The sequence below is a fragment of the Amphiprion ocellaris genome, chromosome 11 (genome assembly GCF_022539595.1).
Source record: "Amphiprion ocellaris isolate individual 3 ecotype Okinawa chromosome 11, ASM2253959v1, whole genome shotgun sequence".
Classification (NCBI taxonomy): Eukaryota; Metazoa; Chordata; class Actinopteri; family Pomacentridae; genus Amphiprion; species Amphiprion ocellaris.
Genome location: NC_072776.1, coordinates 7,243,709 through 7,269,433, shown reverse-complemented (window position 1 = coordinate 7,269,433; position 25,725 = coordinate 7,243,709). Strand labels below are relative to the sequence as shown.

General features: G+C 39.4%; 2 protein-coding genes across 5 annotated transcripts in view; one reads left to right on the top strand and one right to left on the bottom strand.

Annotated features, from left to right (window-relative positions):
* fancb (FA complementation group B) overlaps positions 1-5,975 on the bottom strand; it is a 45,994-nt gene extending 40,019 nt beyond the window's left edge. For all 3 annotated transcript variants that reach the window (XR_008603236.1, XM_035941439.2, XM_023295087.3), the window contains exons 1-7: positions 4,760-5,975; positions 4,512-4,667; positions 4,345-4,434; positions 3,271-3,399; positions 2,299-2,471; positions 1,087-1,499; positions 761-1,001 (exon numbers count right to left, since the gene is read on the bottom strand). Coding sequence is in view for 2 of the 3 variants with exons in the window: in XM_035941439.2 (XP_035797332.1) it covers positions 761-1,001; positions 1,087-1,499; positions 2,299-2,471; positions 3,271-3,399; positions 4,345-4,434; positions 4,512-4,667; positions 4,760-5,683 (2,126 nt within the window). In the remaining variant the exon portion in view is untranslated. The remainder of the gene's footprint in view (positions 1-760; positions 1,002-1,086; positions 1,500-2,298; positions 2,472-3,270; positions 3,400-4,344; positions 4,435-4,511; positions 4,668-4,759) is intronic.
* Positions 5,976-6,110: 135 nt separating this feature from the next.
* Positions 6,111-23,695, top strand: mospd2 (motile sperm domain containing 2). Of its 2 annotated transcripts, none has more exons than XM_023295090.3 (15): positions 6,111-6,280; positions 6,362-6,419; positions 6,840-6,995; positions 8,487-8,573; positions 8,733-8,887; positions 10,198-10,258; positions 10,413-10,451; positions 10,568-10,692; positions 11,299-11,472; positions 15,603-15,721; positions 20,813-20,906; positions 21,287-21,383; positions 22,010-22,130; positions 22,302-22,404; positions 23,121-23,695. In XM_023295090.3, exons 1-15 carry the CDS (start codon positions 6,257-6,259, stop codon positions 23,271-23,273), a joined length of 1,566 nt encoding a protein of 521 aa, XP_023150858.2. In that variant the 5' UTR covers positions 6,111-6,256; the 3' UTR covers positions 23,274-23,695. The 2 variants fall into 2 exon arrangements, with proteins under 2 accessions (XP_023150858.2, XP_023150857.2); XM_023295089.3 differs by having other exon boundaries at positions 23,118-23,695.
* The last annotated feature ends 2,030 nt before the right edge of the window (positions 23,696-25,725 follow it).

The following is a 25,725-nucleotide window of genomic DNA, read 5'->3' as shown; positions in this document are numbered from 1 at the left end:
ACATTATTCAAAAACGGACTAATAGATTTCGATAACATTTTCAGGGAAAGTCAGAAATGACACAAGGACCAAGTGATTAGATTTTGGCAGTGATGAGGCTTATACTCTGGATCCACGGATTTGTTAAAGATTTCTGTATCATTGCGAGATAGCAGCACGGCGTCACTGTAACTATGACAACAAGTGAATACTACGTCAGCTTCCTGCTGACGATAACATGATTGCGATCCTACTACAAATCCGCCGCTGCGGACTTATCTGTCAGAAATGATACAAGGAACGATGGATTAAATTGTGGGGGTGTTTCTGAATGCCATCAATTCCTGCCGCCCGCTACATATTTGGGTCACGTGATCCGGTATCCGTATATAACGTACACATGCATAACACACGCCTGTACTCAGCACAATGTCATTTTGTTTGTGGGGACATCTATATTAAATTGTCACATTCTATGTTGCTGTGATTTCTGATCATCAATGACTAATAAACAAATGCTGCATTTCTACAGAAAAAAATGCTGCATTTCGGACAATTCCATATGGGAGAATGAACAGCCTTGGTGGAGTACTGCGCTTTCTCAGTGCTTTTCGTGTATGGATATTTTATGCACAGGGAACATTTAATTTCAAGCTAAAAATATGCATTCTTTTCATATGTGAATCAATAATTAAACTACATTAACTAAAAGTAAGAACCATCCAAACCAAAAACTCTGAGGTCAGTCATATTTACTGGTATCATTCAAAAAATGATTTACCTGGAATGGACAGACAGTTCCCCTTGGAAAGGGGTAATCTGATGCCATCGCAGCAGCATGAGAGCAGATGGTCCTGAAGAATTTAATAGTAGATACTCAGGGCTCACTTCTATCTTCTTACAGCCCACTCTTTTCTGAATCCAGCCATCTATATCACCTAAACTGTAATCAGGTGAGTCTATGTGGAAGACCCAGCGATCCAGCACTGCCAACAGACTCAGCAAGTCCTCTCTAACCTCATCTGGGCAAATAAAAAAAAAACACAAAATAATAAACATCCATGTGTGAGGATTAAAATCTCAAGTCGCCTGCTTTTGTGAGTTTACCTGTTTTGAGTTGAGGGTTTTTCAGCAGCTGGGATTGGAGATCATCATTAATGTCTAATGCAACTTGACCACAATGCAGAACAGCCGGTGTTGGATTGCTCAGGAGGGCAAAAGCATCTTGTCTTTGGATGTAATGGAGCATGACACGGCACTTGACACAGCCGGAGTTCAAAAGAGGTGTCAGCTTGGTCACCGCAGTCACAGCCAGTCTGCATGTGTTGAGATCATTGGGTCTGCTGGCGTTATGCTGCTTGCTTCTTTTGGCTGCAGGCTCCGAGAACGTGGAGGCAGAGGAGGATGATGAGGGGCAGGGCGCGGGGAGCCAGAACACTTGGCTCCGGGTCTGGATGACTGCGGGCGTTGAGCTTTGGCTCGCCTCTGTCAGGATGGATAAGCTCAAAGTGCTCACTGGTCTGGAACAAAAATAACACATCACTAACAATCAGATATCGCATGGACAGCGGATAATCACGCTGGACATCAGATACAAAACTACAGACTGGGTGTGTGAGTGAAGGTGTGATTGCTTGTGGATTGATTATCACCAAAATTTCCAGGTGGTGAAATTATATCAAGTGGACCAGTCAAAAAAGCAATATGCAGGCTCTTGAGGCTGTCATGCCAGAAGTAGTTTTCCACTGCGTGTTCCCAAATGAAAAAACAAGAACAGGTGGATGGAGGAATCCGATAGCTTTCTGTTTCCACAAAAGGAGCTTGGAGAGTTATTAAAAACTTGTTGCCATGGTGACCACCTAGTCACCTTGCATCTGCCTTGCAGTTTGGGGCAATCAAAGAGGCAGATAAACATCTTTACTCAATTAGTGTTGAGTTTCTTCACAAGAATGCCTCATTGATTTAGTCACGTGACAGCTTTTTTCTTTTTTTAAATTATTTACTCAAATGGCAAAAGTTGAGATAAATCTAATCGGGCAGCAATGATATAGTCTGACAGATGGACAGTAGTACTTCTCACTGGATTAAAACGTGGAGTGCCATATCAATATTGCCTGTGTCTTTGCATTGCATGGATCCACTCAACTAGATCGACTCATCATGCCTGACAAGACATCAAGTTGACAGAGCATATCAGAAGAATCACTACAAAGTGTTTGGGCCAAATTTCAGAAATACTTTGGTCCATAAAGCTCACATAGAAAAATACTTGAATTACTCTTCGATTTAAAAAAAGAAAAAAAAGAAAAAAAACTTTACCGAGAGCTGTCACTACTTAGTATCACTCCAACAATCATTCGGTCCTCAGTGATACGATGCCACAGCTTGTCAATGTGAGGTTTTGAAGACACTGTCGGCATGTGTTGCATCTTGTCATCCAAGACCTCGTCCTTTGACTCATCATCACAGTCCCACAGAGCAGTTAGGCCTTCCTAGACAGAGAGCGCAAAGACTATAATCAGCAATGACAAGTGTGTGACAGCAGTGGCACCAATAGCAGTTTGTGTCAGACATTTCAATTTGAACAACAGCCGTTTAGGCACAGACGTAGTGGATTTCATTGAAGAACAAAGAATGTTGCTTTTGGTCAGAAGAGAGGGAAGTATTTGTAATGTGCTTTTCAAAAATGTTTGTTTTGGAAGATGAGCCGTACACTGCAGGTTATTAATTAAATATAACACTTGCCAGCGTGATGGTAATTTCCTTAATGAATGCCACAGAAAATTAAACAGCTAGTATGCGGATTACAAATTAAAAATGTATTGTTCCAATGTTCCATGCCATTTTTTTGTTGGCTAAATTTAAATCTGGCCAAGAAACCACGGTTGAACAATGTGTCCTAATCTCCTGTCTAAGTACTATAACTAACATTTCTGATAACAAAACACAGTATCTTGTAAATAAATAGTGCAATAGAATATGCATTTTTTGTCATGGTTGGACATGTAGTGATTCCTGAATGAATGCTACTGAAAATTAAGCAGCTTGTATCCGGATTATAAATTAAAAATGTCTTGTACCAAAGTTTGATGCCATTTTTTGTTGGCTAATTTTAAATCTGGCCAAGGAACCACAGTTGAACAAACACGTCCTAATCTCCTGTCTAAGTGTGATAACTAACATTTTTGATAAGAACACACAAAGTATGTTATGATTAAACACCGTAACACAGCATGCAGTTTTGCTTTTTTGTCATGGTTGTACAAATATGTTTCTTTACATACACAGTACCTGCTCATGCTGGGTGAGAACAGTCTCTCTTCCTGAGACCACATCACTCAGGACCTGGACTGACTGCTGCAGAATTCTGTCCTTTACTCTCACTTCTCTCTGAAGCTCTTGAAGCACGATCAATCCACTCTAAATTAGAAATCATATTTGATTGACAGCATATATTATAAATTGAAGATGCAATAGTAGAAGGGTGGCATCTCAGACAAATACCATTATTGGGTCAATGACTCTGCAGTATAATATGAATTGGCAATATAGATTAAATTACATTATCATCGAACCATACATACAGATATTTTAATATACATCCCTAAATGATGCATGTAGAACAGTGAATTAATAATATAAAGGACAGTGTTTCACACGTGTAAAGCAGAAATATTAATTACTTATTTATTTTTGCTATAACCAAGAATTATTTACACATTTTTTGTAAGAAAATGTCTGGTGTAACCACATGTCTTGATATCAACAAAAAAAATATACTAAAAGTTTACTTTCAGCTATTATCATTATATGGTTACTATCAAAACGTCGAGAGCTGAACGGTTGATTGAAATTATCAAAAGTGCAACACAGCCATGTGCAATATCCAAATTGGAAGATGTGTGCAAGTGTGTTGCAACATACCATTATAAATAAAGCATTGTGATGTTACTGACATGCTTTGGAATACAAATCATATTGTCCAGACATAAGGGAACTTGTTTGTTTGGTACAGGTTCGAATCAAATAAAATCTATTTATATTGCACATTTAAATCCACCCAAGTTGATCAAAGTGCTGTACATGCTATAACACAGGCAGCAACAAAATAATGTACAAAATATCAAGACAGGATAAAACAAGCAAATTCAATTTGTAAAACAAAATAAAATGGGGAAAAAAAATACTAAAGAAGGCAAAACCGGACAGCAGCTTGTAAACTCAAATCAGACAATTAAGAGCAGCCAAAAGACAAAACAACTGCAATATTTTCTCTCTATGCTTCATGCAAAATGTTCAGGCCTAATTAAAACCGTTATTCTAGTGCTGCCACACCCACTTCAGTAATGTATTTTAAAAACTCACCTGCAGTCTGGATTCTAAAGCCTGAAGAGTGAGGAGATAGTTCTCTGCTGGGGGAGAAGATGTCTTTGGTGCTTCGGTGTCCTGGCCACGCTGAAATATATATTTTTTGTAAATTTATGTAAATAAAAAGTAGAATACTGTAGCTTAGTAAATACAAAAAGCCTTACAGAATATGAAAGGCCACAGAGGTCAGTGATGAGAAATTTTTCCAGTTGCTGTCCTTCTGCGCCTTGATCCTTAAAAATCAGCAGCATCTGCTCCGTTCCACATCCCAAGAAGTCATCTGAATGGACTGAGCTGACTCCTGACCAGAAGGAGGCTATCTGGAGAAGAGTGTGCAACAAAGAGGGCTTGTTAAAACCTAGAAAATCAATGTGAGTAGATCCAATGATAATGACACCCCTGTTTTACAGACCTGAAAGGTTTCCTTCCATACAGCACAAACGTGCCCCTGGTGAAAGGATATGACCAACAGGCAGCCATTTCTTCCAGTGTCAACAACCTGAATATTATCCGGTTGCTCAAAGGGTAGTTGACAAATTTCTTTTACTGTTCCATTCTCAAAATAAACAAGTTGCTGTTTAGACGTTGCTGCAACCAGAGTGCATTTCAGGGCACCATCCACTCTGTCAGCCTTCAGCACAAAGATGCACCGTGTGATGCGAATGTAGGGATGAGGTAAAATCAGACTGCCATCAAACACAAGTCCATCCTGAACAAAGTAGCCGACAGTTTGGCTTGTAGATTGCTTAATCAAGGATTTTTCTGACAAGTTTTGTAGCCCAAGAACAAATATCTGTCCTTTGTGGAGGGGAAATTCTGCAGCAACCATGTGGGAAAACTGAATGGGGATCCGTTTCACACCTCCTGCCTGCAGAGATGTATAAAATACACTATCTTCATGAGTCCACAACACTGTGGGGCCCTGCAGGATGTAAACATTCTCCTTCATCTGATATGAAAGTTTAAACTCAATGCAGGGCTCCAGTCTGTTTGAGCTGCTCAGTGTGAGGAGACTATACTGGAAGCTGTGTCCTTTCTCACTCTTCTTTGTCACTAAAACACATGCAGTTGTGTGTCTCTCCTGAGCATCTGTGGCACATTTACATTTTACAATATCCACATGATCCGATCTTCTCCTGCTGATGACAGCTGCTCCATCTGCTGCCTTCAGAAACGCGTTGTCTCCCCGTTCAAACGAAAGGCTGCAGAATATTAACTCGCTTCTTTCGCCGTCGTTTGTCGCTGAGGCTCGTTTGCGGATAAATAAGATTATCTTTCCATGCAGAGAAAGCCGGTGGGGATTTCGATACAAATCGTCTGAGAGCAATCCCTCCATTATGCAACTGAGAAGCGTCAAATTCCTACCAGTTCGACTCCGTCCTTATTGATGGTTTGTGATAACGAAATTCACGAGTCAGGCGCTGTAAAATTTATGACAGGAGTGTTACTAATGTGTATAAATGGGCGTTTTGTTGCTAAATTCTCTCGTGACTAAGAAAAATGGCCGTGTTCATCGTTTCATACCGGCAATCTGTCGACTCGAAGTAGCGCGCCAACTGAAATGAACGCTTCCTGTTACCCGCGGTGCATTCTGGGTAAGGGTTGGTAAACAAAAGTCAGTTGACGACATTTATTGAAGTGTGTCGCAAGGCGGTGTTGTATTTCAATGCAGCCACTGTGTAAGTAATAATGTACACGCTTATTCTGTGCCCTTAAACACAGTTCATCGGTCCCTCCCTCCGTTTAGCTCGAATAAACAACCGTGAGAGGAGGAGTGGCCACGGACGGAGCCAAAATGGCAGCGAGCGGACGCCAGTTTCTCATTTCGCACTGATTCATCCGAACATCACTTGGCGAACTCGCTGCCTCAACGCGGAACTGCCACAGAGCCGGGGACGGACAGCTGAACATGGCTGAACTTGAAGGAGAGCAGGTATAGGCAACGACCGTTTGGGCACATTTTCTCCCTCGGCTGGTTTTCAGAGACATAACTAACGTGAATTTCTTTTCACAGGACCTTCAAAAGAAAATTGAGGAGACCAGGCAGAGATTCCAGAATGAGTTTCTTCAAGGTAAACTCAGTTGTTTTGGACGTTGAGCTGACACTAACTCTCTGCCTAGTTGGTCACTTTGCATTTGGGCGCATTTTTTTGCCATGCAGCTTACAGAAATTCAAATACTGTGGCTTGAGTGTCCACTATTTAGACTATTTAGTGTTACTTTGCGCCCTGTTAGTAACATGTTGACCTCAATGCTCAAAGCCCAGATTAGCTGCACCAGATAACTAGCTAACGTTAGCTCTCTACAGCCACAGGTAGTATAGATTAAAACAGCCTGGCTTTAACACTGTGGTCTCCAAAGAGGCTACAGTTGAGTTTACAGCAATATGCGTAGACTTTGTGGGGTTTAAACCATTTGTAAACATGAAAGTGAAACCCTGTGCTTAGCCAGTTTGAAATCATGTGACTCAGTTCTTGTGTTCATGTTTTCAGATTCAACAGACAAGTATGACTCCAGGGATGTGGAGAGGCTCCAGAAAGATGATGCTCTGGTGGAGGGCTACTTGACATGGAGGCTTTACGCTGTTGACGATGCCTTGAAAATGATTGATGAAAGTTTTCAGTGGAGAAAAGAGTTTGGTGTGAACGGTAAGAAGCCATGTGTGCTGAATAGCTTGGAATATGATATCTGCAGTTCCACATCTCTGAAAAGTAGGGCTGTGTATCCTTTTTTATCCTACTGCTAAATCTTAGTTTGACAGATATAAACACAGCCCTTTTTGTATTTAATAGCAAACATTTGCCCAAATAAATTAAATTCGCAAAAGCAAATCGGTTTCTAAAATTTTCAATATTGATTGGAAAGTTGTAGACAGTATTTATCTTGTACCAAAAAAAAGAATTAAAGTTCAATGTCCAGTCCTGCTTTCAAGCAGAAATGTTGACATTTCCATATTAGATGGCAAGCTTGCGACACAAATCATTGGTTGTCTTTGTGCTCCTCCGGGATTAATCCAGACAGAGTATCATTGTATGTTCAACACCCATATCTCCATTCAGAGGCAACTCCTGAGAACAATCCACACTGTTCTTTCTGAGGAATTTTTCAGAGTTGCAGCTTGCTGATCTTTAATCCAGCAAATTCTATTCGTCAAAGAGTTATTTTTAGATAATTCGATTTATTTTAGTCAATAGAACTTAAGAGCTGTATTGCTTAGTCCTTATGATGTTCGTTTTCATTTCATGTGTTTAAAGGGGTTGAAAACAAATGTGCTATTTCCTGTTAACTCTAGCAGTTTATGGAAGACACTTTAGTGAGTTCCTCAACACTAAGATTTTCTAAAACCATTCAATATGGTAAATAAATGACTTCCCCTGAGTAGTTCGACTGCATTGCAGTTCAGTCCTAATTTACGTATAATTTCATACAGTTCAAATCATTTAAAATGTTTAGCGTAAGATATTGTGTGACTTTATAGGCATAGAAAATCAGGAATCAAAGGGTATAAAAGATGTGCAAGAACCGCTCAGATAACCGGTGACTTTTGCCGACGATGTAATATTTGTTGTCAAGGCCGGTCACAGTTGTTTATATACCACATTCAAAACAACAGATGTCAAAAGAAAGTGCTTCCTAGAATATTATTTATTATGCAAAATTACCTTCTAGTTAAAATATAATGGTTAAGATCCTACAATGTGACATATCATACAAATTTGCCTGTTTGATTTAAGTTGGGAGCCGGCAAATATATATGCTGTACCAAATTGCCTGGCTATTTAAAAAATTAAGGTTAAGGCCTGACAAAATTCTCCACGGACACACCCACGAATCCAAAGTTTCCCTTTAAGCAAGCACATTGACAACAGTGGAGAGGAACTACTCTACACTGTTGGAGAAGGAGAAGCATAACAAAACTAGTGTCAGGGTGGATAGACATCAGCCTCGACCAGTTAGGGTGAGGCCAAAGGGAAGGTAAAAGAGGATAGCAGAGCAAAACAGACAGTTAACAAAGACAGGAAGCATAAACATTGGGCATGGGGCCTGTAGCTGCAGATCTGTAACTGATATGTATAATTCTGCTTTAAATGAGAAAAAAAAAACAACAGTGTAATGTGTGTCTTCCTGTGTGGTTTCAGATCTTACTGAGAGCACCATTCCCAAATGGATGTTCGAGACTGGCGCTGTCTACCTCCATGGCTACGACAAAGAGGGCAACAAGCTCTGTATGTACATGATCTGTTACTTTATTACTTTATTGCCTACACACAGTGAACATTAGTTGTTATACACCTACAACACAACCTTTGTTTAGCTCAAATAAATACAAAACTGCTCCTACCTAGTGTGATAAACGAAATTTTAAATCTGCTTTCTGTCCATAGTCTGGTTCAAGGTAAAGCTGCATGTGAAGGACGCAAAAACCATAATGGACAAAAAGAAGTATGTCGCCTTCTGGTTGGAGCGATATGCGAAGAAAGAACCTGGGATGCCGCTCACTGTTGTGTTTGACATGGCAGAGTCTGGCCTCAGCAACATAGTAAGTCTATAAAGACGGTGCTTCGGAGGAATTTTTCTTGCAGTTTTATGACTAACCTGTTTATCAATATAGGACTCATGCTTAATTCTGCATCTTTTCTTGTAGTTAATATACAGGTCTCCAAAACAAAGCTTATGATGCCTTTTTTAAAAATTTCTTTCCTGCTAAAAATGATTCACTCTTGTGTTAGAAAAAGCCAATCCTTTTGCTATGACTGTCGCCGCAGTACTGTTGAGCATCCTCGTATTTCTTGCTGCCTGAGCCGTGGTCTTGCAGGGACTGATTCTCTTCAATGGTTTTACACTTTGGAGATTAAAGTAACCTTTAAATCCTGATGGTCAATTCGAGTGGGCTGTCTAATCCGTAGACTCGCTGTGTCACAGGCGTTAGCTCTTTGATGGAGCTCTCCGTCAGTGAGTGTATTTCATTGGCTGGGCTCGCTGCTGGAGAAAATGGCTCAATTAAATACAGATAAATCAATACAAGCAAGGGAAAAGGAATAAATAGCCATTGAACCCAAATATAAATTGAGTAAATCAAAAGATCAGTTTAGAAAGCAGGTCTGTTGAACCACAGTGTGAGCAAGAGCAAGTGAGGCCGGTATGATCTCATTAAGGCTTGGGAGACAGTCTGCTGCATAGCAATGAAGCTTCTAGCCAATTATGGAGCCAAGCCAGGGTACAAGGGCTGTGTCTATTGATATATTGGCTGTTTGTCTGATGCTTTCAGTTAACATAAAACATTGACGTGAACATTTACCATTTTCACCTTAAATGATTGAAAGAACAGCAGAACGTTTTACCTGCAGATACCGGTTTTACATGAGATTTACAGTACAAATGCTATATCTGTCTCCAGTGCTTGAATCTGAGGTTCTTTATTATTTATGTATAGAAAAAGCATTCACGTCTAAGCCTAGAAATAATAATAGATTTAAATCTAGGTTGTGTCAAATTGTGGAAAACAGCCTAAAAAAACAATGTTGATCATTTTCTGCTTTATAAATTAGTCACAACAGAAAACAAAAAATGTAATATAGTTCACAAAATTAGCAAAATAACATCCTCAAGACTTTCTCTGGCAAGATTTGAGAGGAATTGAGGAGGGGATCATTCAGAGGAGCCTGTAATGAATTTTCATTTAATGTTAAGTGGGTCACTTCAGATCTAGAGGCATTGAAGAGAGAACAAATATTCTCCCCAGCGAAAATCGTTTGTTACAGCATATTATATTCTTGAAGGCTTTTGTGTGGTTCTGCTTTGTAAATCATTGCTGTTGTGCTTTTTTTTCTTCTTCCTTTTGTTTTTCAGGACATGGACTTTGTGAAGTATGTCATTAACTGCTTCAAAGTATATTATCCAAAGTTTTTGTGTAAGTTACACAAGTTGTTATAAAAGCCCAAGACATATTTTTCCACATTCACATACCTCACATTCAGTCATTATTAGTGATTTATAGCTACTTTTAAGTCAAATCTGGGAATTTTAAATTATTCTAACTGACAAACTTTGTCCTTTTTGTGCAGCCAAAATGATCATAGTGGATATGCCTTGGATCATGAATGGTGAGACTGACTCTACCTACTCTTCGTAATCCATTCTAACTCTTGTCTGTAACTGACTTATCTAATAGTATTTTATTTCTGACATGTCAAGCCTTTCATGTGTCTCTTCACTACAGCTGCATGGAAGATTGTAAAGTCGTGGTTGGGTCCAGAGGCAATAAGCAAACTCAAGTTCGCATCCAGATCTGAGGTCCAGACATTCATAGGGCCTGAGTACCTGCCGCCTCACATGGGTGGAACGGTATGTTCTTGTGTTGTCTAATACCCTAAAATAGTTTTAAAAGAGATGTTAATTTCTTTCAGAGGGTTGAAAAGCTGCAGTCATGACTGGAATTGGCCAGTTTTTCAAAAGTTTCTGTGGGATTATATTCTAATGAGGGTGCGATTTTCACAACCATTATGTTGTGTAAACTTTAATCCTAAATTCTCATGAAAGCAAATATTTTAAGAAGGGCCTTTCTTTGTTTGTGTCACATTATCGTTTGTTGCATTTCTTACTGATAACATTTGTACTGATAAAGAAATTACCGGATACAGCTTCCAACTGTAGTAAAGCAATGCAAGTGGTGCCTTTTTTTACGGTTCTAAATGCTCTGCATGTGCAAAAGTTGACAGGTTTTGTCAGATTGCACCTATCTGTTTGCCAGTCTTAAAAAAATCAGAATATATTAAATGATAAACTTTAACTTTTTTCCTTGCATAACGCATATCATTATATTTATTGACATGACTTTCTGCACTCGTCAAAGACATGCGGTACACTTAAGACTGTCTTAATTTCAACTGATAATGTATGCTCTTTAAGACCCATTCTTGCAGTAAGATAAATTATCTGGCTTTGTTCCAGGACCCCTTCAAATACAGCTACCCGCCTCTTCCTGATGATGACTTTCAAACTCCAATCTGCGACAACGGACCAATTGTTAGTGAGGATGAGATGGAGAGCAAAGAGGGTGAAATGGAGGGCAAAGATGCCCTTGAGAACAGTTTCAACTCCGAGGTTGTGGCAAAGCCCAAAAAGGTAAAATTTTTTTCAAGTTTATATCTACTAATGTTTTGTCCTTTAACCTTTAAGAAAAATTATACCAATTAATTACACAACATAAGACAGTACTGCTCCTTGTGTGTTGTGCAAGACTCCGCTGTGGCACGACACAAAATAAGTATGTGTTTGATCCCTTTGTCTATTGGATTCAGGATAATTTAGAATTATATTTTCAAATACAATTACAAAATGAATGCTATAGCTAAGGTTAAAACTAACATAGTTAGCAGGAGCAATGTTTTTATCACCTGAATAGCTGCTCTTAAATATGATCTGAGCTGGAAGTGATTGAATTGTGAATAATTTAAAATTTTAATGTTTCCAGCTGTCGTGTTTGATGGACATGACATTCTTCTACTTGACAGATCAGATTCCATATGATCAGATTTTCCTTCCATTTCCTCTTTCAGTCACTTTCTTTAAGTCAAGCCTAATTTTACAGCATGTAATCGGGCCACTTTGGAGCAAATCGACATTAAGCTCTTGCTCATTGTTTCTGTGAAGGTGACTCCTAATGCATTTGGCTGCAGTTAAATCCTGCTAACAAAGCCCTTGCATCACACACAGCACGCTGCTTCTCAGTTCTTCATATGGTCCACAGAGGTTATCAGGTCTGTTTTCTTAGTCCCTCCATGCTGTTGCTGGATTGCTGCTCTCCAGCAGTGTGTCGCACCATTACTGAGATTCCCTATAGGCTGAGTATGTTGTCGGCTCTTTGTCACTCTGGTGTCACCACGTTGCACCCTGGTTGCAGTCGAGACTGCAGCTTATGTCACAGACTCTACAGGCTCCCAACAGGACTATCCAGCCCCCACCTCATAATCTATTTAGCTTCTTTTCTTGCCAGCTGCATGCAAAGAAAGCCTGTGTGAAAATAGAGTGGTGGGTATTAAGGGGGTCGTCTTAGGGTATATTCAGTACCAAGAAGAAAGCTGTGCATTTACATTATATTGGTGTTTATGTTGATGGTTATTTATTCTCTTTGGTTTGTTATTTAGTGTTGTGGCTGTTATTTATAGATGTCTTGTTGATATTCTATCATAGCTAGGAAGCAACAGACTTGAGGTTAACCTACATTTGATGTGAGGACGAGGACTAGCAGCTGTTTTTTGTTTTTTTTAACCTGCTGCCTATAAGAAACAAACTGTATCTGCGGCAGAGACCCTGAGGTATTATGTCACCCAAAGCTGCTCCCATGAGCCTCGTAAGCCTCACCAAACAAACACTGCTCCCATTGTTAATAAATACCACATTGGTTATGCACAACAGATTTAGATTTCCAAAGCAGAGATATGCAAATCAGTCTATTGTTAGTCTCAACAGTAATCTACTGGCACAAGTTTAAAGTTTGCTAATGCTCTTACTGTAAAACATGAAATCACCTCACATTCTTTTTGGAACCTTTTTGGTAAAAGAGGCATGAGCCTGCCCTGCACAGCTCCCTTTTTAGAGCATGAATCACTTAATTTCATTTCCCAATCCCACACTGTACTATTCCAAGCACTGAGGCATCAGACTGCATATCAGAACATTTGAGTCACCTCTTTGGGTAAGATATTTCTCAGGCTAGCCTGAAAATTTTAAGTTGCACAATCACTCTGGAGTGACACTTCACACACAAAGAAGATGTTGCTGTATATAATATAAGGAAGTGTATAAATATGCCTCACAACAATCAAATGGTGTTAAAGGTTGTGAAGATTCAGCTTCAGAGAACTGTAGTTTAGCAGTTTTTCCAGAAACTCCAATTTTAAGGTTGAATTGCAATAATGACGATTAAAATTCATGTCAGTGGTTATTCATGTAGCTTCTAACACAAGGTCACACACTCATTATAACTGAGGCCTGGAAACTTTATAAACCTCCCCTTTTGCCAGAAGCTTGTTCATTTGAGCTTTGGTGTTATCTAGTAGATAAGACCTCGTACATAATAACTCCCTTACAAACCTGTGGTTTTGTATGGAAGCAAATATACCGTTGGCTGATGGCCAAATATAAATTAGCAATATCTAGAGCAAACACAGTATAATGAAAGGTAAGATTGAGTGCTTGTAGTGAGATGAGAGTGAAATGCTCTTATTCAGGATTATGACTTAGAGGCACTGTGTTTATATACCAGCCTGACAGAACTTGAAGCCCGTCTGGGTACATTCCGCAGCACTTCTGATTCATGTTGTGTAAATAAATAACAATACTTTCCCCCTTTGCCGCCATCCATCCCGACATGAATTTTTCTGGCTTCCAGGAAGCTCTGCCCTGATAATGTGATGGCCTGAGGAAGCTAATTGCCTTTCTTTGTGTTTTGAAACAAGGGCTGGAGGTGGTAAGGCAGTGTAGGATCACACCCACACAAGGAGCTCAGAATCTGGACCATTTCTGCAGACTGGAAAGGCAGGTGTACTCATGTGACTCAAATTGTTGTGAGTACACCTTCCTCACAGTCGACTGATGTCAACACCACCTCTGGACATGCTCATCCATTGACCTGTCCTGGACTTTACATTTCAATTTGACCCGTGTTTCAAACTACAAAATTTCTGACCTTGTTGTCAAGGGATGTAGGCTTAAAAATGGGAAGCTTATCATTTGCACAATGTCACGTACATGCTGAACCAAGTGGGACACTCATTTCACACTTTAATTAGCTCGGAGAAAAAGGGTAGCACAGTCACTACTGCCCATTAACAGCTAAGCTTTATTTGTACCTTCTAACCTCCGATTAAAAACTACTAAAATAATTACTGTTCTGTTACAGTAGACCAACTTATTAACCTCTAGCACTAAACCTTTAACAATGTCTGCTTTTGAGCAGGTTTTTAACTAAAGCCCTTTGTGCCTTGTCCTCTAACACTATCTTTTACTAAATGTGTGTCTTTATAATGTCATGTAGGCAATCTTGTTTTGTGCCTTTAAATATGTGCTGTAAAATCAAAAAGCACTCCTCAATATGACCGTTTCATATTATCAGTAATTTCTTATGTTTGTATTTCATATCTTACACAATGTGTAAAAATCTGACATTTCTGTAATTTTAGATGGCTTTTATTGTGGTCTTTTATGTCTTTGTACATGATTATCATAGTGTAAGTGTTTTTGTAACCTAATTCTCAGATAATAGCCATTTATTCTTTCCTTTGTTATTCTGTAATGGAATTTTGACACTGATATGACAATAGCAGTGCCCGTAATATTCTCACCAAAATCTGTACTTTTAACTCTAATATCTCTTGATCATGTTTTTCTTTTCCATTTATTTCCCAATTGTGTTAAATTTGCTCTTTAAAATGATGAATAAATAGAGACATTTCATCAGCAGCTGATTATCTCTTGATGTCTTCATTGTGGCAATCACATGACAGTCAGCCATTAAATTGAGATGACACGTTTTGTTGCCTATCGTAGCAAATTACACACTTCCCCTCTGAGTCACAAATGTTCCAATCACATGAGGAGTCTGTTCACCTTTACCCCTGTGAGCCCTGATTCCCCCCCTCTCTTCCCCACCTGACGTGCTCACTGTCTACTTTACACACTGCGGTGCCAGCAACACTGTGAAAGCATCCGTTTCCCGAACTGACCTACTTTATCTATAATTTCCAACATTTGTGCAGTCGTTTCACAATTTCTATCCTGTCAGCTGTCTTGTGGTTTTTCTGCGGATAGTTTGGGACAAAGTTTATGTGAGGTTGAGTAACATGACTTCTGTCCTGGTTTAACAGCTTTCACGTTTTCTTCTTTGGTCAAAAGTCATGAGTTTGTGGGTTATTTTGGTTCCGCATTTCCTCTTATGCTTGTTGTTGTGTGCTCCCTGAGGACTCCACTAAGAACAAGGGTGAGGAGTCCTCACAGGAGTTTCCCAGTAAAAGAACAAACACATCTTTCAAGGGAGATTCTATTTTGATGATAACGGTTCACCTTTGCTTCACAAGAGCATTTTATTAATCATTACAGATGACTGTCCAGGCATTCATTAACTGATAGCTTTCTCTGCGTGAAGGGCAAGGGTCAAACATTTCACTCGCAGTGAAGGAACCAGATAAGGCTCGTACGATTACACTAGCAGTATTATGTGTGTTATTCTAATTAAGTGGTATTTGCCGTTTCAGGTGAATTTCCTGGATGACAGTTTGAGGTCAGAAGACAGTGATAAAGGAGACACAAGTGCCAGGATCAAAGGCGCCAGGAAGCCACTGACCACCTTCAAAGGTCTTCTGCTAGATGTTAGGTAGGTCTTACTGGTCAAGTCCTTGGACAATTGAAATTTTAAAATTCCCAAACCCCCTTTTTCCATGCAATATTACACAACAAGCACACAACTTCTATATTTCCCTTCTGTTTTCATGATACTGGTGATATGGCTACTTAGGTCCGGACACTGTACAGACATTAATGGTCTCCAGAAGTTGAATCTTGCTGACTTGGTTGAACTTGATTTTACTCTGACCCCACCAGCAGATTGACATTGCTGGCTTTTAGTGAAGTGCCTTTACAACTATTGGTTAGATTGCCATGAAGTTTTGTACAGTTATTCGTGGTACCCAGAGAATACCATTCAATATTTTAGTTCTAGCATGAAGATCACTTTTGATGTTTTTGGAGTCAGCATTCTCTCCTTAGTAACTTTGGTGATGATGTGATTATCCAAATAGTGCCAACATCTGGTGTAAATTCCATTGCAAAACTAATGGCGATCCTATCAGCCTGAACTACGCTTTGTGTTTTTAGACAATTATCAAGTGTTAGCATGCCAACATGTTACACTGTGGCCATGTTTGCACCAATACAGTTCTCTTTTTAAATGCTTTCTTTTCTAAAACAAATAACATTTTTTGTCAAAATGAAGGTTTAGCACCATTGTGGAAATTGTCTGGGTCAATATATAATTGCAGGACTTTTTGTAACATAGTTGACAATTATCATAGTTGACATTTTTGCTGTTTTCAGGCCTAAAATCAACATGGCCACCTATAACCAAACACCACATGGCAGGTCATGTGATCTGGAATTAACACACTTCCTTGAGAGGTGTTTTTGTAGTGGGTAACTTAGTTGAAAGTGATTTCTCAGACACAGATACAATTAGTTATTTTCCATATAAAATTTGATATATTGCCAAAAAAGAAATATTTGTCATGATTCTCTCAACTTCATAAAAAGAACACAATCAAACCTATTTTTAAATAAGCTCATTTTATTATTGTTTAGCTAATTAGAAGGTGGTTGGTATTAAATTCGGATGGTTATTTACTTGACATTTTAGCGATATCCAGTCATTTTTGATTAATAAGTGATTGTTTCCATAATAAATAATTATGGAATTTGTAAATACATGATCACAATGAACATAAAAAACATTAGTTTTTTTTTTACTTTTAATATAAATGTATGCACGATATATCCCATGGACTTCAAAAGTCCCTCAATTATATATTGACCCATCTTCATCTATACTCCTATGCTTAAATGTGCATATCACATGACCATATACACTGGATTTGCGGGTTTGGTTGCTTATTGGTGGGAAAATCATACAGAAGAAGAGCAGTAATGGCAAAAAGTTAGACCAGAGATTTCTTTGCTCGGACTGAGGAGCAAAGACAGACGTGACATGCGAGTTTAAGGCAGTTTATGCAGCAGATTGATTGGGAGTTGTAGCAAAGTAAATACAGTGACATAGTGGAGGGGTACCACGTCGCATGATAGCAGTGTGACAAGTGAGGGAAGAACAGGAAGTGATTGATGAGACCCAATTAGGAAGCAGCTGTGGGTGTCTGCATCATCATTGTCCTTCCAGACTAACTTGTCCATGTGTACAGAGGTACTTTTTTTAAGACAAGGATTTTTCTGTATGTTTTGGCTTTCATCCACACACAAAGGCAGTTCAAGCTCACTGAAAACTTCTGTAAAACCTCTTGAAGAGTGAAGCATTTCAGAAACTCACTTTGCAGTGTTGTCATGTAGTCCAGGAGGAACGGAGACTACAGGAAACGATGACGCAGGCACTCCTGTATCCTGTGACTGTGAACATGGTAAACATTATAACTGATTAATACTAGCATGGTAATATTTCATTGTGATGACGTCATTATGCTGACTTGAGCATCTAGCTCGTAGCACCACTGTGTCAGCTGTAAGTACAGTCAGAGAGCTGCTAACATGGCTGCAAGCTATTTAGGTTGCTTTCACACTATTAGTTTGATTCATTTGCCTGGATTAAGAAAAAAATGTAATGCCTTTTTAGTTCTGGTTCATTTCATTTTCACACAGACTTTTTATAAACAAACCTGGAGGAGTAAGAATGAAATCATGCAGACTGACAAGTAACTGATGGATAGGACAGCTATGGGGACTGTCATTCTGCATCATCGGTGCCATAGACCCACATGGAGATGTCATATTCTGGTGACTGCCAGCAGGTCATGCAGCAGTTTAATGTTATAATATTTTGTATGTTCTCTGGTGTCATTAAGAGCTCGTGCAGAAATAACAGAATATGAGAATTATTTCGAGGTCAGCCACTGTGGGACTGCTCTGTCAGCTACTTTATAATGAACGTAATGAACTGATAAATTACACTGAGTGGGATACAATCTCTGCAATTTCAACTTCTTTATCTGTCTGGCCAGGGAAAATTCTTGCACTCACTTGTGCCTTTTTCCTTGTTTACCAAATTACTAATAATATTTCATAAATATCTGCTTTGCTTGCACAGCACCTGTCCTGAGCAGTTTGTGGAGTACAGTAGGAACTGGACTGAGAACATATTTTCAGATGATTTCAATCTGGTTGTGTGGTCTACACCAAGGTTCAATTGTCTACTTTCTCACCAACTACAATAGAACTACAGTAGCAGGGCAAATTAAGTAAAGTTCATTTTAACAAAACTAAATGGATAAGATGTAAGAATATTGTAAAAACAAGCTTTACTGCAAAGAAACTACAACGGAGATCATGTTTTTTAACACTTTTTCAAACAGTTTCGGTCTGCTAGTTAAGGCCACACCGGTTTGTTTGGGCTAGAAGGTTAGACATGAAAGCATTCATGCTGGTCTTTCTGCACTTGTACCCAACAACTGAATGTGCAGTCAAGCCAGCTTCTTTGTACAGCAATTACAACTAATTTGTGTTTGGGAGACCTGAAGCCAGAGAGGTCAACTGGTGACGAAAGGGCTGTTGGTTAGATGCCCAGAATCTGTGTATTCTATCAGTTTATCCTCATCTCCACGCTCTGTTCCCAACATGTCTGCCAATTCCCTTTGAGCAAGTCAAATCAAAGCATGTTTAGAAGCTTTACATTCTCTCCCATCTGAATAAATGTACACTGAGCTACCAGTTTATAACTTATACCTAGCTAAAACAGCAAAAACTGACCATTGTAACTCTTCATGAAGGCGAGATTTATTACAGAATTACCATATTGGGCTGTATTACTCTCAGCAAGCTGTAACAAATAGTGAGGATCCATATGCAAAGAGAGGCATTTTAATTGCCTTGTACATATTGGCAAAAATGATGTCTTCACATATTGACTCACAGTCTAAAGTCATTATTGATGTGTTTATACCTTTGTATCCCAATTGATCTGGTCACATGTGGGCAGAAGTTAAGGATGGTTCCAGTCAATTGTTCACAGACTAGAAATGAGTTGGCGTTGTTAATTATTGACGGAGCCACACTAATTAGTGAAGAACACTGCCCTGATGATCAATTACCTTTAAGAAAGGAATGCTTGTCCCCTCTTACATGTGTCACTGAATTGCAAATGACTTGGTGACTTAAAAAGCAGCGAATTGCAAAGAAGCACAGTTAATCACACAATGATCTGGTCGGTTCTTGAGTAAATACTTAATAGCGCATTTACACATTGTGTGATATTGCTCCTCATTTTCATGAATAATGTCAGCAGAATTCTGTTTTTATGGAGTAACAGCTTTGATGTGAGGATTTTGACAGCTCTGGGCTGTGAATTATAGTGATAAACAGATTTAAATGAGCCTTAAATGCAATTATGTTTCAGAGCTGTGTTAGCCTTAATTCGAGGCTGGGGGCTTTAGAACAGAGTAGGGGTCTTTGATCTTGTGTTTGCCAAGGGTTCCCAGAGCCCAAAGACTCACTCTGAGCTCCAGCAAATGCCTGACTCTACAGCTGTTTAACCAGGGGAAAAACACACACACACACACACACAAGGACATGAAAAAAGGAAAAAAAAACTTTGTTCTTAGCAGTTCTAGTCCATGAAACATAGCCAAGCAGCATCAATGAGAAGCTTTATACACACGAAGCAGATATTATAATCCATGCTAGTTTCTTCTTGGCAAAGTTTAAGTCCCCCATGCAATAAGCACCGAGGCCGAATTCATCAAATGCTATTTATAGCCAATTTAGACTGTTGCAAAGTTGGTTAGAAGAATAATTGGGTGCTCACCAACAGAAAGCAAAGTAAGGCTCCTGACGCCTAGATTTTAAGCCGGAGATTTGCTTTGACTTTAAATTTCACAGCTCTGTCCTGCCTGGAGTACAAATGAGATTGAATTGCATGTTCTGTAAACACTCCTCTGTGTTAATCAAATAATTCTTTGTCAAGACAAAATCAGAAACCAATAAGGAGACATGTATAAATGGCTATGTCACGAAGTGCCCGCCTTTTTCACATTAAATTGCCAAACATCACATAAATGTACCCTCAAATGTCGCTCCGATCTAATTAGATGCTGCTATGGTCCCACAGTACCACTGATAACAACGCAGCTGTCTGCCTGAGACTTGTACGCTACAGCGCAAGTTTGTTTACTTTTCCTCTCATTCCCTTGCCACAGATTAGCTTGCCAGCTGCTGATAATTTCCTGAAATTCTTTTTTTCCTCGCTTTTACAACAGTAAAACTATCAACAATGAATTGAATCAATTAAAGAGCCGCATTTTTCACGTTCAGCCTTCCAAAAGGCTTGGAGAGAAGCTCTTTATGGTGTGTTCTTCTTAATGACAAGGAATAATTAATGGTGGTAAATAATATAAACCAAAAAATCTTGTTATTAAAAATATACATTTAACTGTCTAGTATTGTCCATCAGTGAAGACAGATGCATTGCAGGAAAAGCTACAAGTGCCAACATAATCACACCACACAAACGGTAAGACACGGGAATGGTAGCAGTCCAGTCTGTATTAATAAGACACATTTGAGAGATATGTCAAGGCACAAATGGAAACTCTTGTCTGAGAACTGTATTTTTAAGACCTGACGCTTTGGTTTCCACCCAGACGACTTTCTGATGCAGGTCCTGTTAAACGCTTTCTGTTCTTTTGTCTCTTTGCAGCCCTGCAGAGGAGCTCAGCTTTGGTTCTGGAGAGACAGAAAAGAAAAGCCTCATTATCCTGAGCAATGTGACCAAAAATCAGGTGGCCTTCAAGGTGAGTCTGAAGACATTCACATTCAGCTGTGCGGTATAGCATATGTTACATTTTTTGAGCATAGCGGGAGTTGACAACTTGAGGCTGCTACACTGAATTAAAGCTAAAGATAAGATTGATTAATGTTAGTTGATGAACAAAAAATCATTTCAACTTCTCAAATGTGCTCCTTCAGGATGATTTTGATAATATTGAATGTCATTTATTTTGGTTTTAGGCTGTTAGACATATAAACAAGCACTTTAAAGGTGGCAACATGACATGCTTTGGGAAACTGAGATGCGTGTTGTTCCCTATGTCTTGGCATTTCATAGACTAGCATTTTTCATTTATTTACAAAAATATATGATCTATTGATTGTGTCTCTGGTGTCTCCACAGGTTCGGACCACAGCACCTGAGAAGTACAGGGTGAAGCCCAGCAGCAGCTGCTGTGAACCAGGAGTTTCAGTAGATATAGTGGTGTCCTTGCACGGAGGTACAGCACTTAAACTCTGCACGCTACTCACAGCAGATGTTTCTGAATGCTGAACCTCAGAATAATCAAATGGTACAGTCTATTACCTTCCCAAAGTGCAGGCAGCCACTTTTCTTTTCCTGACATGCATATTTCAGGAGTGATAAAAGAATCATCTCCCCAAAACAAACCATCAGACAACTGACAGTACTGCATGAGTTGAAACATTTTGTGGCCTTAAAGCGCTGAAATGTCAGCTGTAGGTTATGATATGCTGAACATAGCGCAGAAGAATCAGTGCAGCCTATTTTAGGGGCGCTTTTTTTCCTCAAGCTTTTAGGCGGTGATGGGTTTTTATTTTTTCAGTACTGTCACGTCTCACGTCTTTGAACATAGCCCCTGTTTTTGTCTCAACCAAGTCAGTTCACTAGGTTGTTTTTGTTATTGTTGGAAATAGTAATTCTTTCACATTTTTTGTATAAAATCAAATCATTCCTATGTCTGCTTTTTAGAAATTTTGTGGTGTGATTTAAAGCCACATTTTCTTACAAAAATGTGGGTAGCCATTGAGAATTTAAGCCAACCTAATTGTATTAACTTGCCCATGTCTCTTGTTGTTTGATGTCGCCCTGGGTGCTTTTGTGCAGGTTCCCAGGCCTCTCCACAGGACAGGTTTTTGGTTATGGCTGCCGAGATGGACAATACTGCCTCGCAAGAACTCGCGCAGTTCTGGAAGGAAGTACCAAAGACCAAGATCATGGAACATAGGCACGTATTTGTGCCCTTGGTTAAACATTTAAATAAATATATAAATTAATTTCTACACTCTTGGTGAACCCCATTAGCTGTGTAGTTCTCATTACAGAACAGCAGTGGGTCTGTATGTTGCATATCGTCCCCTTGATATTCTCCGCTCATTAAAGTGTGCCTTTCTTACAGATTGCGCTGTCATGTCCTGGAGAGTATTAAACCAGCTTTGAGCCCTCTCAGGGACAGCCCTATGGATACAGCAACCAGCGGGCAGCAGGAATTAAACACAGCGGTGAGTCCTGGTGGAAGACGGGCCTTATACTACTTAGTATACTGTATGTGTTCCCTGAGATATTTTTGATAAGCATTATTGGTTTGTAGAGCACTATTGTTGTTTTAAAATACAATATAATTCAAATTGGACACTTAATAATCTCTTATGCAGTAAAGGATTCTAAAAGTCACATAATAATGATAACACTTTTAGTAATTCATTATTAATGGTCATGTCTAGAATTGTACAGTGTCTGCTGATTCTATGTTTATTAGGTTCTATTACTATAACAATATGATAAGTGCAGCTGCCTCATTTATCATATTCTTAAAGGAATAATTCATCGTTTTGGGGAAATACATGTTTACTTATTTGATTTCTTGCAGCGAGTTCCATGAAAATACTGATACCATTCTGATGTATGTACGTTAACTATAGGACCTTGGTATATTGAGCAAAATGACTGGATTTAGGGTAACCGTTCAATTTGCAGCACCTTGAAAGTTCGCAAAATGACACTTGAGTATCTGTTTACACAAACTAAATTGCTTTTTAGAGGTGCTGATAGGTTTATTTTTGAAGTGTCTGCCATATTATTGAACTATTCCTTTATCTTAATGAACATCTAATAGCTTCTACATGTTTCTAACTTGTTCTAACATGTTATCATGACTTTTACTGAAAGGGTGCAACATGGATAAACCAGGTCACTCAACCAGTTTTTGTCTCAGCAGCTCATGCGAGTCATGGCCTGCAACTCACGGCTGGAACAGAAGCTCAACACGTGTCTTTGGGTCCAGAAGGTTCTCATGGGGTTGGTGCTGGTCCTCATGGTGCTGAACCTGTCGTGTCTCTACCTGCTGGGTACAGCCCAGCGGCCATCTTGACCCGGCACAGCATCATCTGCCTGCATCTTTCGACCTCGGACACACAGACGGTTCCAGCGGGACTAGAGTAGACCACCTTGGACGGTCATTCTACGCCCCTCCGCCCTTCCCACAGACTGCTGTCATGGACAGGAGCAGGGCTGATTTTAAGGACATGTGAGTTGTTGTGGAGTTAATCTATAAAGAGAGATTGAGCTTGTCTCTTTTCCTGCTCTTCACTGCTAATGTACCAGAGACAGTTTTAATAGTATGACATCAAATCAGTGATGTATTTTTTAAAGCTGGTCATGGAAATCATAACTGTATTTATTACAACAGCCACAATATGTAGGAAAGATTAGTTATTTTTTGAAACATGATGTATAATTTTATAAATTATAAAAGTCTACACATTATGAAATAAACATTTTTTTTTTTCTCAACTCATCTTATTTTGTTTAATGCTGTACTGCTTTTCTCCTTGTAATCAGGTCAGGCAAAAATAAACGAAAAAAAGCCTACTTGTGGAATCAAAAACCGCATTAACACACCTGCCTTTTAGCTATTTAGTAGCTCTGTTGTGCATAAATATTCACACACTTTAATAAGCTCTCATTAGTACAGAGGCGCCTAATTGAAAACATCGCAACATATGACCTTACTAAACTTCTCCACACTCATACTAAGAAACCACAAGAGATCTCCGTCTCCACTATCTCCTCAATTTGTTTTAATTACCCCAACACTAAACTAAACTAAAAATACCAAAGCAATTACTGCCGGGTATAAGGACATGGCATAACCCACTTGTAGCTTAGTGGGAAGTGCTGATATCTATAACAAGATCCAGCTCGGAGCAGTCGGGACGTGAGCCGCCGCACAAGGAATGATCACAGTTTGGTTATTAGATGTGTGCACACAAGTGTTGTCTGGCATTAGCATTTGCAGTTTGTTCGCAGTAGGTGGTGGCTGTTCACATTTGAGGGATGATTAGAATGACTCACGGAATAATGAGTAAGCTAATCCTACTTGATTATAAACACTTGTGCTACAAAATGTTTGGAAGGACTGTATTGAGTTGCTTGGTCCATAGCTCGTTCTATTTTAGTAGTAACCCTGCACGTGGTTCTTTCTTATCTCCGTGTGAAACCTCTCCACCAATAGCTGTTTTGTAAAAGGAATCGGATAGTTCAAAGCAAGCAAGGATGTAAAACTTGCATGTGTGTGTTTCACTTAAATCCTTAGTAGGAAATGCATTTTGCACTATTTGGGTAGAAAGTGCCAGTGTACTAAAAAAAAAAGAAGAATGGGGGTTAATGGAGTGCGTGCCTCTGGAGAATCAAAGTAAAAGCTTTGGTATCACACATAGGTGGGCTGATTTTAAGTGCATCTGAGTGCCATGGTGGACGCTGGAAATCGTTCAGATACACCACACAGAACAAAGCGGAAAACCACCATCAGAAATGCGACGATGACTGAAGTGGAACGTTATTTACCGGCTCTATGTGACAGTGATTCCAGACAGGCTGGTCTCACCTGATTGTCTGGATGTCACTAATTACAGGCAGTGGATACTGTATGTCTTTCTCTGCAGCTGCAGAAGTCGGACGCTCCTTCACAGTATTGATTTAACATTAAACACCAGTTAAATCGAAACTCGGTTCAGTGTGCGCCTCGCCCCGAGCGCTCGTGAAATGTTTGAGGGGACGATGATTTAGTTCAGGTGGCAAATTGGGACACGGGGATCGATGGAAAGTTAATGAGGGTGTGGGTGAGTTGCGTAACTGTTGCTTTTGTCGCCATGGAGAGGATGTTGGTGTCCACTGGGAAACTACAACCACACACTGTACTTTCAATCATCTCTCTAAATGACCTATGAAAACCAATGCCCATAATACAGTGGCTGTAAACATCACTCATTTCCAATAATTAACCAGCATCCATATCTCACTAATGCTGCCTGCTTTGCTATCTTCCCTTGTTCTTACATCCACCCTGAACCTGTTTTCTGCTTTCTCTCCCTCTGACATCTGTTGACCCACTGATTGGCTGCATGTCCAGACAAACACACAGGTCAGAGGTCAGTGAGTCCTTAAAGTGTTTTTTCAGACATGGTGAAGAATGTTGTCAAGCTCACATGCTGCTAGAAGTAAACATGACAAATTGATACCTTTGCTCACACTTGGTATTTATGGGAATAACGCTATTGAGAGAATCGGGAAGAAGAGATGTGTCTCTTCACTGCGTGTTTGAGCTAGAGGCAGTGGATAAACAAATGATCACCATGAAATCAGCCGGCACATTGTAAATACTGGATTTGGGGGGGTGGAGAGAAGGGGTGGCCTAAAAAAACATAGCATTCTTTGGTTTTTGCCAGCTGAATTAATGGGAGTCACAAACTGTGTAGATCATTGCTCCATCTTGGTACCAATAACCTTTCCTTGCCTCACGATATGATGAAGTAACTCAAATT

Excerpts from the sequence above, each read along its gene's own strand:
- mospd2 (XM_023295089.3), top strand. The coding sequence starts at position 6,257 with ATGGCTGAACTTGAAGGAGAGCAG. Across the intron at positions 15,722-20,812 it reads GGTCTTCTGCTAGATGTTAG|CCCTGCAGAGGAGCTCAGCT; the intron begins GTAGGTCTTACT and ends GTCTCTTTGCAG. Across the intron at positions 22,405-23,117 it reads AGCAGGAATTAAACACAGCG|CAGCTCATGCGAGTCATGGC; the intron begins GTGAGTCCTGGT and ends TTTTTGTCTCAG.